A 14493-nucleotide genomic window follows, 5' to 3' on the forward strand; every position below is an offset into this window, starting at 1 on the left:
AAAGTAGTTTTTAGTCCAGAATTGAAAAGATGAAGAAGATAATACAGCACTGATGACAAGAGATGAAGATGGAGCATCTTGATAATGGAGAGTACAGCACATGTTGAAACGTGTCCACTTCTGTTGATAGCATTGCTGAATAGAAATTTTTCTAGAAGCAGCAATAATGGCTTGTACTGCGTTAGAGAGATTATGATCTGCTTAAGTCAGGCCGAGAGGTACCAAGCTGTGAGGTTTAGTGATTTCAGATTGGGATGTAAACGAGACCCTTGATTCTGAGTGAACAGAGATGGAAAGATTTTCAATGTGATTGGATCCTTGGCATTCAGCTGAAGTACAAGGGAGTACCAAGGTTGCCTGGGCCACCGAGGAGCTATGAGTATCATGATGGCTGATTCTGTCTTGAGTTTGACCAATATCTTGAGAATGAGAGGGACTGGAGGAAAGGCATATAGGAACTTGTCTAACCAATCCAGAAGAAAAGCATCTGCCTCCAGACATTGAGAATACTGCCTGGAACATTACTGAGACAATTTGTGATTGTGGGGAGAAGCAAACAGATCTATCTGAGGAGTTCCCCATAGTGAAAAAATGTGGCGCAAGTACTTGCCATTGCGAGTACACTTGTGTGATCAAAGACATCTGCTGAGTTTGTTGGCTAGAATGTTCTGAGAACCTTGTACATACATAGCTTTGAGGAATATGCTACAAGCAATCACCCGATTCCAAATGTACTGAACTTCTTGACATAGAAGGAGAGAATCCATTCCTCCTTGTTTGTTGATGTAATATGTTGCTACTTGGTTGTCTGTGCAAATAAAGACTTGATTGGAAAGGCTGCTCTAAAAAGGTTTGAAGAGCATATCGAATTGCTCTGAGTCTCAACAGGTTGATGGGAAATGTTTTTTCTTGAACTGACCAACTGCCTTGTGTACGAAGACTGTCCAAGTGGGTTCCCAAGCATATGTGGACACGTCTTTGGTGAGCACCTTCTGATGTGGAGGAATGTAGAATAGTAGACCTTTGGATAGAGTGGTTGGATCCATCCACCACTGAAGCGATTGTTGAAGAGATGAGGTGACTGTAATCTTTTGAGAGAAGGAGTCAAGAGGGTCCACTGAGCCGTGCAAAGATGAAGTCTTGCAAAAGATGTCACATGAACTGTGGAAGTCATGTGACCCAAGAGATGTATCATTTGCTTGGCTGAAATAGTTTCTAGAAAAGAGACTTGTTCACAAAGATGAATTAGCGTGTCTTGTCTGAGCTGCGGAAGGAAAGCCCTTTGATGCACTGTGTCAAGACGTGCTCCTATGAACTGAAGCTGCTGGGAGGGTTGAAGTTGAGATTTTGGGAAGTTGACTTTGAACTCTAAATGTTGAAAAAATGCTATTATCAGGTTTGTTGCAGACAGCACTGCTTCATGTGATGCCGCTTTTATTAACCAATCATCCAGATATGGGAAAACTTGGAGCCCGTGATCTCGTAGAGCTGCTGCTACTACTACAAGGCACTCTTGGAGAGGATGCCAGGCCAAATGGAAGAACCTTGTACTGAAAGTGACGATGGACCAAACGAAATCGTAGGAATTTTCTGTGAGCAGGGTGTATGGGTATGTGTGTGTATGCATATCTGAACTTCAGATAGCATTCATTTCGATCCAGAAGGGGGTGAAGGGTCCCAAGGGATAACATGCAAAACTTTTCCATAACCAGATATTTGTTTAAGTTTCGGAGATCAAAAATTGGACGAAGACCTCCCATTTTCTTTGGAATAAGGAAATACCTGGAGTAGAACCTCTGATTTTTCTGTGAAGGAGGAACTACTTCTATGGCATTAGTTGAAGCAAAGCTTTGACTTCCTGAAGAAGGGACGTCTGTTCTGATGTGAAAGAGGACTCACTTGGAGGGTGATTTGGAGGGAGTGTTTCGAAGAGAATAACTCTCCGTGATGACTTTTAGGACCCAAGCGTCTGTTGTAATGAGAGCCCAACGAGGATGGTAAATTTGCAGTCGATCTCCAATAGGCTGGGGAGGAGGTAAGTTGGTTATACTCTCTAAAAGCGCTTAAAAAAAAACTGTGTTGATTTTTGAGGACATTGTTGTTTTTGCCTCTTTTGTGGTGGTGGTGGTTTGGGGAAGAGGATGCAGCAGGAAACCCCCCTCTTATAAGCATAAGCAGCTGGTTTTGGAGCTTATTTAGATGATTGGGATTTAGTTTTGGATTTATTCAATGAATTCCAGTTTTGCACATGTTGAGTGAGCTTTTGGGTAGCCGCCTCTACCCTCTCACCAAAAAGCTCCTCTTCCAAACATGGAATATTGGCTAGTCGGTCTTGTAAATTGATGCTGCGGCTTGTCAAACCCTCTCTACTGGCTACATACCATCTTCTTGGAAATCTGATCTTGTATTTCTAAAGCTCAAACAAATAAACATATCCGAAAACCAAATCACAAATTACCGTCCTATTGCTAACTCACCTTTTTTAGTTAAAATAATCAAAAAACTGGTCTTCAATCAACTGTCCAATCTTGCTGAAAAAACTAACGCTCTGCACCCCTACCAAACAGATTTTCAAAAAAATCATTCTACTGAACTCTCATCAGTCTAACAACCTTAATTCACTATTTTAAAGACCATCGTAAATCCTCCATTCTGATTTCCTTAGACCTTACATCTGCCTTTGACACAATTGATCATTCCCTACTCCTTACACAACTAGAATATATCAGTATCTCTGGTACAGTTCTGCAATGGTTCTCTTCCTACTTTCAGGATCGAACCTATAAAATTAGTTTCAATGACTCTATTTCCTCCACTATTTACCAAAGCTATGGAGTCCCCCAAGGCTCAATTCTTTCTCCCCTTCTTTTGTAATATATTCTTGACACCATTACTTACTTTGGCCCAATCTATAGGGTTCACTGTATTTACATATGCAGATGATATCCAATTACTCCACCCCCTAAATCCTACATCACCTGATGAAATAACAGAAATCAATCAAAAACTCAATAAAATCAGCTTCTGGCTTCAGCATAAAAAATTTTCACTGAACATCCTTAAAACTACTAGTGTCCTTTTCTCGCTCTCTCCAGATGAACATCTGTGTCTACCCATTTGTATCGATTCTTCCCCAATTCAAATGGACAGTAAAGTCAAACTTCTCAGAGTCATTCTAGACAAGGACCTCACCTTTCATCAACAAATTAGTGCAGTTATGCAGAAATGTTTTCATAAGCTTAGGTTCATCTATTCTATCTCTTCTTTTCTTGATCCCCCCTCTATCAATATCCTGATTCACTCTCTTGTAATTTCAACCATAGACTACTGTAATGCCCTTTATCAAGGTATAACTCAGATAGAAATCCGCCGTTTACAACTATTGCAAAACACTGCTGTCAAATTAATCTATCATGCAAAAAAATTTGACCATGTCACTCCTCTCTTCCGCAAAGCACATTGGCTACTCACTCATCGCCTCACCTATAAAAATACTTCTCTTCACCTTTAAAACAAAAAACTCTAACCAACCAGCATTCATAAATAAACTTTTGATCCCATACTCATCATATTTTAAACAACCTTTCCCTCCCCAACTTCCCTTTTGTTCCATGTACGTCAATGTGAATTTGTCTAGTATTTTTAATATTTGATAAAATGTTGCTTTTATTTACCCTACTAGTCTTTAAGCCCATTACATTAACGGGTGCTAGAATAGATGTCTGTCTGTGTTTCTTTATCTCTCTCTCCTTGGCCGCTGTCTGTGTCCTTCTGTCTTCACCCCCCCCCCCCCGAGCAAAGCTGTCTGCCCCCAGCACACACCTCCCCCCAAAGCAGCCCCCTTTCCCTCTCCCTGTCTCTCCATGGCCCCTTCTGTCTTACCCCAAGAGCAAAGCTGTCTGTCCCCAGCACACCTCCCCCCCAAAGCAACCCCCTTTCCCTCTCCCTATCTCTCCATGGCCCCTTCTGTCTCCTCCCAGCACACCCCTCCCCCCAAAGCAGCCCCTTTCCCTCTCCCTGTCTCTCCATGGCCCCTTCTGTCTTCCCCCAGAGCAAAGCTGTTTGCCCCAAGCACACCCATCCCCCCAAAGCAGCCCCCTTTCCCTCTTTCTTCATGGCCCCTTCTGTCAACTCCCAGCACAACCCTCCCCCCAAAGCAGCCCCCTTTCCCTCTACCAAGGGGATCAATTCTTACCCTCCCTCCATCCCGGCGTCTTGTGGCCTGCTCCTCTTCAAAGCAGCCTGCGATCATGGTGGCCGGCTTTAGCGAACCTCGCAGGCCGCTCTCCAACTCGGTAGCACGTTCCCTCTGACGCGATCCTGTGCGTCAGAGGGAACGTGCTACTAAGGTTGGAGAATGGCCTGTGAGGTTCTTTAAAGCCGGCCACGATCGCAGACTGCTCTGAAGAGGCGGATTAACGGCGGCTGCGGTGAGCAAGGGCGGGAGGTGTGTTCCCTGCCGAGGACACGGGCAGGGAGAGAGCTTGCCTGCGCTTCCAGTTGGTGAGTGAGGGCGGGAGGAGGGGAGTGGCCAGAATGTTCCCTGCCACCGGGTTCTAAAATGAAACACGGCCACAGATCACACACCACAGCGGCAGGGATCACGCTGTTTTAACAGCGCATGTGCCGGTATGCTTTTATTATATAGGATTTTAATTGTTTTCTACAATCTTTTTATATTGCACACCATTTAGACACTTGTTTTGATAGACGGTATATCAAAAATAAACTTGAAACTTGATTATTCTATAGATAGAGTCAATTTTCCTTGGAGCTTCAATAACCCTGAGAGAAGTTTCCCAGTTACAAAACAAAGCTTCTTTTAGGAGACTATGTAAAGGCGGCTTGAGAAGTTCTTTAGGTGGCTCATCATAGTCTAAGACATCTAATAACTCTGCCCTGGGCGCAGTGTCTGCTTCTAGCTTGACTGGTAAAGCCTGTCCCAACTGTCTCACAAACTTAGTAAAAGAGAGACCTTCTAGAGGAGACCTTCTTCTTGGAGGAGAAGGATCTGATGGAATTCCATAGGACTCTGGAGCAGACAAGGTGGCTTCACACTCAGAATCAGTAGGGTGCTGAGATAGGTCAGAATCAACCACCCGAACCTCAGAAAATTCTCTGAATAATGATGTATGAGGAGGAGAATGGTGAGATTAGTGAGATGATGCTCCTCGATGCCTTCGGTTCCTCTCTGATGAGAAGGAAGAAGAAGAACGATGAGAAGGTCTCTTAGTTCTAAGTGTGTTCTCCATCCTCATCTCTATTTTTATTTTATCTCGATGTAATAATGTATTCCCTCTCACCACTTGTTTTCACATTTGTCTGTCTTAGTAAGTGAGCCCCTTGTATATTTTAACAGAACTTTTTGGTTATATGTTTTTATCAATAGTCCTACTGTAAACTGTTTACATAATTCTGGTAGACAGTATATCAAGTGCACTTAAAACTAGCATGGGATCGATGCCTTGAGAAATATTTCACGCAATGGCAGAAACAACCCCCTAAAAGGACAAAAACCCTCCATGAGAGAACGAAAAAAAAATTTTTAAAGAACAAAAAGACAATTAGACCAAAATAAAGTGTAAAAGAACGGCCGAAAGGTGAGACACACAAACTAGACGAAGTCCAAATCAACTTTTACGCTCTGCAGAGAACAAAGAACTGAGGTACTGTGCGCCTACGTCGGGCGGGAAGGCACTCACGCATGCGCAGTGCGAACAGTTGCAAAGTTTCTTAAAACTTAAAGTGACAGTTCACTTTTAAAACTGTCTGTACCGGGCTCTGTGGATGACATCACCCGCATGTGAGAATATGCTGCCTGCTTGTCCTAGGATAAATTATTTTACTCTGTCCTGATTTCTCCTATTATTGTATATATGTCACACTGAATAAAGTTGTCAAATTGCAAAAGGATTGTGAAAAATTGTAAGAGGACCTTGTGGCACTGGGCATCAAAATTGCAGATGACGTTTAATGTGAGCAAGTGCAAAGTGATGCATGTGGGAAAGAGGAACCCAAACTATAGTTATGTGATGCAGGGTTCCATGATAGGAGTCACTGCCAAGGAAAAGGATATAGGTCAGGGTGTCAAACTCAATCAGATAAGCATCCAAAATCTAAAACACAGGTTAAGTCACAGGCCAAATTTTTTATTAAGATAGTTAGCGATCCTTTTATTAAAGTACTTCCCTTATTTAAGGTACTCATTTAGCACGCACTAAAGATTAGCACAGTACGCTAAATGCACACCTTAATAAAAGGACCCCTTAGTGTTAGTTGAAGTAAAGGGTTACAACCTCTCCCAACACCACGCTGGCTCTGTGATGTAAACATAATAAATAAAAATACTTTTCCTCTCTCTTTTAGGTCCTACACCAGCACTGGCAGGATACACATTTCAAATTAACAAATTCTAAATTCCCATACCCAACTCTTCCTCGCCATGACCCTTCCACCTCGCCCCCTAATTCCAAGGCACGAAACTAATTATACTTTCCACCTTGAATCTCATGTACTGACAAAACGTATCTTTATTGTAACCCATGTACTGACTAAATGTATCTTTATGGTAACCCACCTGTATCCCTTACACTGACAAAATGCACCTTGATAGTAAACCACTTGCATTGTAACCCACTTGCATCCTATGTACTAACAAAATATACCTTTACTGTAACCCACTTGTATCCCATGTACTGACAAAATGAATCTTTAATGTAAACCACTTGCATCCCATGTACTGACTAAACGTATCTTTATTGTAAACCGCTTCAAACTTCACGGTATAGCGGTATATAAGAAATAAATTATTATTATTATTATATTGTAATCACAAAACAGAAAATAAAATTACTTTTTCTATCTTTTGTTGTCTGGTCATTATTCATATCATATTGGTCCCAGGCTCTGGTTGTCTTCTGATAACTCGCTTGCCAGGGTCTCCTGCCCATTTGTTGTTTTCTTCATTCTCCATGCTAACCATCCATCTTCATTCTCTGTCCTCCCTTTCTGTTTCCCTTCACTCCCCCGGAGATCTGACATCTTTCCTTTTTTTGTCTCCATCTCTGCAGCTGCATCAATGGACCTCACCATCTCCAGATCCACCATCTCTCCTTTTCTCAACTACCCTTTCATCCATTATCTCTCCCTCCTTCCCCACCACCTCCTTTTCTCCTCCCAACTACCCTCCTATCCAGTATCTCTATCCCCCCCTCCCTTGTGTCCAACTTCGATCCCTTTCTGTTCCTTCCCCCCCTCCATCCCATTGTCCACCATCTCTCTCCCTCTCCTCTGTTTTTAGATCCATTATTTCTTCCCCTCCTTGTACCCTCAGTCCAGCATATGCACATCTCTTTGGACCCCTCCTTCCCTCCCTCCGTGTACTTCTACACCATGCCCCCCCACCCAAAGGCCTGCATCTCTCACTCTCTTGTTCCTGTACATATGTTGCCAAGGCACTCTCCTGCTCTGTCCCAGTTCCAAGTGATATTCCCTGGAGATTTTCCTTGCTTTGAGGCCCTTTTACTAAGCTGCAATAAACACTAACATGTGCTTACTGCAGCTTAAAATGGTGTACTGCAGGCCACGCTGAGGCCTCCTATGCTAAGGTGCTATCCAGGCACTACAAAAGAATAAATTTTATTTTTTGGCTATGAGGGCATATCGACTAGAAAGGGCTTTGCACTTTTTATCGTAGCGCAGCTTTGTAAAAGGGCCCTTTTATCTTCTAGCCTTTTTCCTTCTTCATGAGATTACTAAAGAAAGTGCCAGAAAGAAAGGGGGGGGTTCCAGTGCTGTATTGCTTTGCCCCTCACCCTACCCTGGATTGCGTGATATTACCCTCTCCAGCACTTCGGTGAGGTGTCTGTTCAGTCTCTGTTCCCTCTTACGAATTTTGTCAATGTCCCACTGTAGATCTTCCATCCTGGTCTCCAGCACAGATACACAGGACTCTGCCATTTCCACCTTCTCCTGGAGTTTTGAAAACTGTACAGAAAATACTGCAGTCAACATAAGGATCAGTAAACAACCATTTCTCTAACTATGTACCAAAATCTACCCCTCTGAGGAAGGGAGGAAATCTGTCTCCTTGCCATTAAAAAGAAACATTCACAGAGAGCACTTTGAAATACAGTGGAACCTTGGTTTACGAGCATAATTTGTTCCAGAAGCATGCTCATAAAGCACAGTTACTTACCGTAACAGTTGTTATCCAGGGACAGCAGGCAGATATTCTCACCAGGTGGGTGACGTCACCAATGGAGCCATGCAGCGGACAGCCTCTCAAGCAGACTTGCTTGAAGATCTTTGTAAGAGCTTACGAGTGCTAAACTGCACATGTGCGAGTGCCTTCCCGCCCGAGTCAGGGTGCACGTCTCCTGTGAGGTACCTCAGTTCAGATGGCTAGCTAAGAAGCCAACCAGGGGAGGAGGAAGGGTTGTGAGAATATCTGACTGCTTTCTCTGGATAACAACTGTTACGGTAAGTAACTGTGCTTTATCCCAGGACAAGCAGGCAGCATATTCTCAACAGGTGGGTGACCTCCAAGCTAAACATAATGGGATGGAGGGAGAGTTGGCAAGTTAAGAAAATGGAGGCTCAGGGGAGATATGATAGAGACCTTCAAGATCATGAGGGGCATAGAGAGGGTGGATAGGGACAGATTCTTCAGACTGAAGGGGACAACAAGTACGAGGGGGCATTCGGAGAAACTGAAGGGAGATAAGTTCAAAACAAATGCAAGGAAGTTTTTTTTCACCCAAAGGGACGTGGACACTTGGAATGCGCTACCGGAGGAAGTGATCAGGCAGAGTACGGTACAGGGATTCAAACAGGGATTGGACGGATTCCTGAGGGATAAAGGGATCAAGTTTATCAAGTTTATCAAGTTTATTAACAGAATTTGATTTATCGCTTATTGAAATCACTAAGCGATGTACATTACAATATATAGCAAGGTAAAAGAGTTTCACAACTTAACAATAAACATTTGACTAAAACAAACAGGTAATTGGGATGGAAAGATTAAAAGTTACATATTTCGTTAAAAATAGAAAATTGGGGAAAAAACGATAGGTAAGGGTACATAAAAATCTCAGCTATTAAAATATTAAAAACATAATCTGCTTTAAACATTGAAGGCATCTCTAAATAGATAAGATTTTAAGGATTTTTTAAATATTAAGATATCTTTTTCATCACGAATATATTGGGGAAGGGCATTCCACCATAGGGGACCTGTCACTGAAAAAATATCTGCCCTTCTAGTACCAATAATCTTCAAGGAAGGAACTGAGAGAAGGTTTTGGTTAGAGGAACGAAGTGAACGTTGAGTATTATAGGGTATCAAGAGCCTGGATATAAATTGGGGTTCTTCGCAAGCTAAAGTTTTGAAGATGAGTAACATTATTTTAAATGTGATTCTATGGCTAATAGGTAGCCAGTGAGAATCTATCAACAATGGAGAAACATGATCGTACTTTTTTGCATTATATATTAACTTTATTGCGGTGTTTTGAATCAGTTGTAATCTTCTTTTTTCTTTTGATGAAATATTAAGGAATAGAGCGTTGCAATAATCAAGTTTGGATATTACTAAAGAATGGATCAGTATTGTAACAGATTTTGGAGTCAGAAATTTGGATATTGATCTAATACGACGTAATTTAAAAAAGCAGTTTCTAACTGTTAGAGAAATATGTTCATGATAAGTGAATTTATCGTCAATTAGAACACCAAGAATTTTAACTGAGGGAACTAGATTGAGTGTGGAATTATTAAGAATAAATTGATTTGACAATGTTATGTCATTTTTCCAAGTAAATAATACAGCTTTAGTTTTCTTTATGTTAAGGGATAATTTGTTTTTATTTAACCAAGAATGAATTATTTCTAATTTTTGATTGATGGATTTGATTTCGTTGTCGCATTTGGGATCTAAAGGGTGTATGAGTTGAACATCGTCTGCGTATGCAAACGGGGTAAAGCCTATGGATTGACAAATGCTTAACAAAGGAGAAAGAAAAATGTTAAACAAAAGGGGGGATAAGATAGAACCTTGAGGGATACCAAATGTAGAAGTATAAGCTTTTGATGTTTCATTTTTGAATTTAACAGAGGAAGTGCGATCTGCAAGATATGAGGTTAACCAAGTAAGGACATTATCTGTTATGCCTATTGATTCAAGTCTTTGTAACAGTAACTCATGATCTATGGTGTCAAACGCTGCTGAAATATCTAAAGAGAACAAAATGACAGATGTGTGGTGATCTAAATGGTATTGAATATTGGTAGTTAGACCTATTAGTGAATATTCAGTGTTATGAAATTTTCTAGTAACATAGTAGATGACGGCAGATAAAGACCCGAATGGTCCATCCAGTCTGCCCAACCGATCAGTTCTATATCCATATCCTCCTGTTGTCTTGGAGGTCTGTATAGTACACCAAGATACAGGCATTTGTCCTTCCCCCTAGCCAAATTTACCCAGAGGGATTCCCCGGTGAACTTGACATCAGTGATTTTGGTAACTTTGATGTTCTCTTTAGTATATAGTGCCACCCCTCCTCCCAATTTGCCCACTCTGTCCCGACGAAGTAAGTTGTATCCTGATATAGCCATATCCCACCCATGGGAGTCCGTGAACCAAGTCTCGGATATCGCCACCACATCTAAGTCGGCATTCCTCATTTCCATCTCTAATTACATTACATTACAGATTTCTATTCCGCCATTACCTTTTGGTTCAAAGCGGATTACAAAAAGAGTTATGGAAGAAGGGTTACAATGTTAGATCAGAGAAGGTTTCCAAGAGAGGGAAAAGTAGGATCTGGGGTTAGGGAGGGGATGGTAAGAGGGGGGTTAAGCTTTATTAAGGGATTTCTTGAAGAATCTTATTGTCCAAACTGTGGGCATTAACGTACATGGCCCTCCATACCTTATGTTTGCTGTGTTTTTGTGTTGATGTTCCTGCTTGAGCTAATTGGACTCCTATAGTACTGTTTGCTATTTGTGTACTTACCTCTGCCTCGGAAATGCAGTGTGTACTCACCTCAGACTCAGTAATGGATTGGCAACTTACCCCGCCAGGTTGGTTACTTGCTCCAGTATGTGAGTGGTTACCCTCCCCCAACTTACCTAGTTTAAAGCCCTACGAAGTGTCAACTAGCATGGACGTTGAGGAGGCCCCACTAAAAGAACGAGGGGGGAGTCAATGACGGCTTGCGTTTAGAAACCAGGGAAGGTGAGGACCCTGGAGTCCGAGGGACGGAGATCCAAGAAGCCCTCTCCAGCGAGCCCCGGGGGGAAGAGACCTTTCGATCCCGGAAGGAGGCAGGAGTCTTCGACCTCAGAGCCCCACGGTCCGCACAGGAGAACGGCACAGGAGAACGGAGAAGACTAGGGTTAGACAGCACCAGGTCCGATGGCTTGATGGACCCCGTAGTGCGAGGGCCCGGAGACCTACCCCGCTTCAGGGAAGAATCCCTTGGCCGCTTCGCAGACCTCTGCCTCGAGGATGAGGCATGTCTCGACCGGTGCTTCGCATGAAGCCGGGCGGCAGGAGAAGTCTGCCTCGAGGGAACAGGCGAGGAATCACTCGAGGACAAGCGTAGAGACCGACGCGCCTTGCCTCAAGAGCCCTCGGCGCGACACTCAGGCTGGTCCGCAACAAGCGAGGTCGAGGCAAGCTGGGCTATAGCCGAGGAGATCTGCGAAGTTAAGATAGCCTTAAGCATATCCTCGAACATCGGCACCGAGACCAAAGGATTCGGACATACTGGTGCCCCAATGCACTCCAACAGGGGCGACCTCGATGTAGAGTATTCCCTTAAAGTGGAGGCATGCTTGGAAGGAGGTCTCGTCGAGGCCGGCAGGACTACACTCACTGCCTGGGCGGCCAGAGACTCCAAGGAAGGCTTCTTCGGTAGCTGAGCTGAACCTGAAGGAGGAAGAGGAAACTTACCCGAAGCCAAGGTCTTTGAAGCCGGAGCCCCCGAGGACTTCGAGGCCGACGCTGAGATCGAGGCCGGGATCAAGGTCAAGGCCGAGACTGGGGTCGAGGAGGTACCAGCTTCCATGGCGAAGAGGTCAAGGATCTTCGCCCGATGCCACCGAAGAGCCCAAGGCTGAAGGGTGGCACGAGGACAGGAGTCCGTAGGGTGATCGACCCCGAGGCAAAGGATACACCAACGGTGCAGGTCTGTGACAGAAATAACCCGACCGCACTGCGTGCACTTCTTAAACCCGGTGAGAGGCCGGGACATAAGGTATGGAATGAGGGCCGCGGCACATTCGAGGCCGAGCGGCCACAGAAGAACTGGAATCCCCCGGTCGCAGAAGAAGGGAAAAACAAACAAAAAATTATTATTTTTTTTTTTTAAGGCAATAAAACAAAAAGACGCAAAACACAGCGACTTCCGACTCGAAAACAAGAAAGAAGCCCCGGTGCAAGAAAGGCATGTAGGATCGCAGAGAAGAGAGACAGGGCTTTCTGGCTCCGCAGAAAACTAAGAACTGAGGACCACGTTGAGGAGACATGCCCTCTAGCTGAGCGGAAAGGCACACGCATGCGCGGTGCAGCACTAGCAAACTTGAGATCTTCAATCAAGTTTGCTTGAAAAGCTGTCCACGACGGGGTTCCATGGATGACGTCACCCACATGTCGAGAATATGCTGCCTGCTTGTCCTGGGATAAAGCTTCATCCAAGGCTAGACAAATGCTGGGTTGCATCCGGAGAAGTTTCGTCAGCCGAAAGCTCAAAGTGGTAATGCCGCTTTACAAGTCCATGGTGAGACCACATCTGGAATACCGTGTTCAATTTTGGAGGCCACATTATCAAAAGGATGTGCTGAGAATAGAGTCGGTTCAGAGATTGGCCACTAGGATGGTCTCAGGACTCAAGGATCTCCCATATGAAGAACGTCTAGGTAAGTTGCAGCTATACTCTCGAGGAACGCAGAGAGAGGGGAGACATGATAGAGACGTTCAAATATGTTACTGGCCGAATGGAGGTGGAAGAAGACATCTTTTTCCTTACAGGACCTACGGTGATAAGAGGGCATCCACTAAAAATATCAGAATCTGAATTTGCCCAACTACTCTACGCTTTTGTTCTATCCCGCGTAGACTATTGTAACATTCTACTAGTGGGCCTGCCTACCAAAACTCTCTCCCGCCTCCAAAGGGTGCAAAACGCTGCAATCTGCCTTCTGAAAAGCCTAGGCATCAGCGACCATGTTACCCCTGCATTAGCTTCCATGCACTGGCTGCCCATTCAAAAACGCTGCACCTTCAAGGCCCTGGTCCTCGCTTTCAAAACCTTCCATGAAACGATTCCGTACTACATGAAAACTAAACTACAAATCTACTTCCCAAAACGACCACTGAGGTCCCAAGGAGAAAAACGACTGACCATACCTTCTGGACGCTCCCTCAAAACTGAAACCGCCCGCAAACGCTCCTACTCACATTTCATACCCAAACTTTGGCACATAATCCCTCCACTAGATGGACTCTGGAACTTCAGGAAGGCCGTGAAAACCTTCCTCTTTACTAACCCAGCGCCTTAAAGTCATTCATCCTGAAATGCCACCCAGTCAACGCACCTATGTCACTTAATTTCACCAGATGCTACTTAGTACATATGTTTTATTGTCATGTCTATATTGTAATTTATGTAAACTGTCATCTCTGCTCTGTCTGGATTATTATGGATGTACTTTGTAACCCGTTCTGAGCTCCTTTGGGAGGACGGGCTAAAAATCAAATAAATAAATATATAAATCATGGATGGGAGATTTCATGGTGACATTAGGAAGTATTTCTTCACCGAAAGGGTGTTTGATCTTTGGAATGATTTTCCACTTCAGGTTGTAGAGGCCAACAACAAGAATAAATGGGATAAACATGTGGGTTCACTTCGAGGAAGTGCTTAGGGGGGTGGGTTATTCGAGTGGGCAGACTTGTTGGGCCAATGGCACTTTTCTGCCGTCATACTCTATATTTCTATGTTTCTCTATATGTTTAAAATCTAGATACATTGCATTACCTTTATTCACTTGTTTATTGTTTTCGAAGCAAATTAGTGAGGTAAAACCTCCTTTGGCTAAATCCATGCTCTGTCCTATAAAACCATGTTTGTCTATGTGCTCCGTAATTTTATTCCTTCTAATAGTTTCTACTAAAGTCAGGCTTATTGGTCTGTAATTTCCTGAAACCCCCTTTTTTTTTTTAAGTTCAATCAAGATCGGTTACACATGCTACCCTCCAATCTTCAGGTACTATATGGACAATTTTGACATCCGATCACTAACAGCAATTTCGTGTTTCTTTCAGTACCCAAAGGTGCATGCCAGCTGACTTACTATGCTTTAATTTTTCAATTTGGTTTAATATGTCTTCCAGGTTCACCAGAATGTCTTTGAGTTCCTCTGCATCATTCCCCTTGAAAACCATTTCCAGTTCAGGTAAATCTCTTACATCTTCTTCTGTAG

The 14493-nt window shown here is 43.5% G+C and overlaps 1 protein-coding gene across 1 annotated transcript in view; it reads right to left on the bottom strand.

The window, feature by feature from the left end:
- The window catches only part of RNF20 (ring finger protein 20), a 170989-nt gene that overhangs the window by 81837 nt on the left and 74659 nt on the right, over positions 1–14493 (bottom strand). Inside the window, exon 7 of the mRNA XM_033919511.1 lies at positions 7840–7986. Coding sequence (XP_033775402.1) covers positions 7840–7986 — 147 coding nt within the window. The remainder of the gene's footprint in view (positions 1–7839; positions 7987–14493) is intronic.

This window comes from Geotrypetes seraphini, chromosome 14 (genome assembly GCF_902459505.1).
Source record: "Geotrypetes seraphini chromosome 14, aGeoSer1.1, whole genome shotgun sequence".
Lineage (NCBI taxonomy): Eukaryota > Metazoa > Chordata > Amphibia > Gymnophiona > Dermophiidae > Geotrypetes > Geotrypetes seraphini.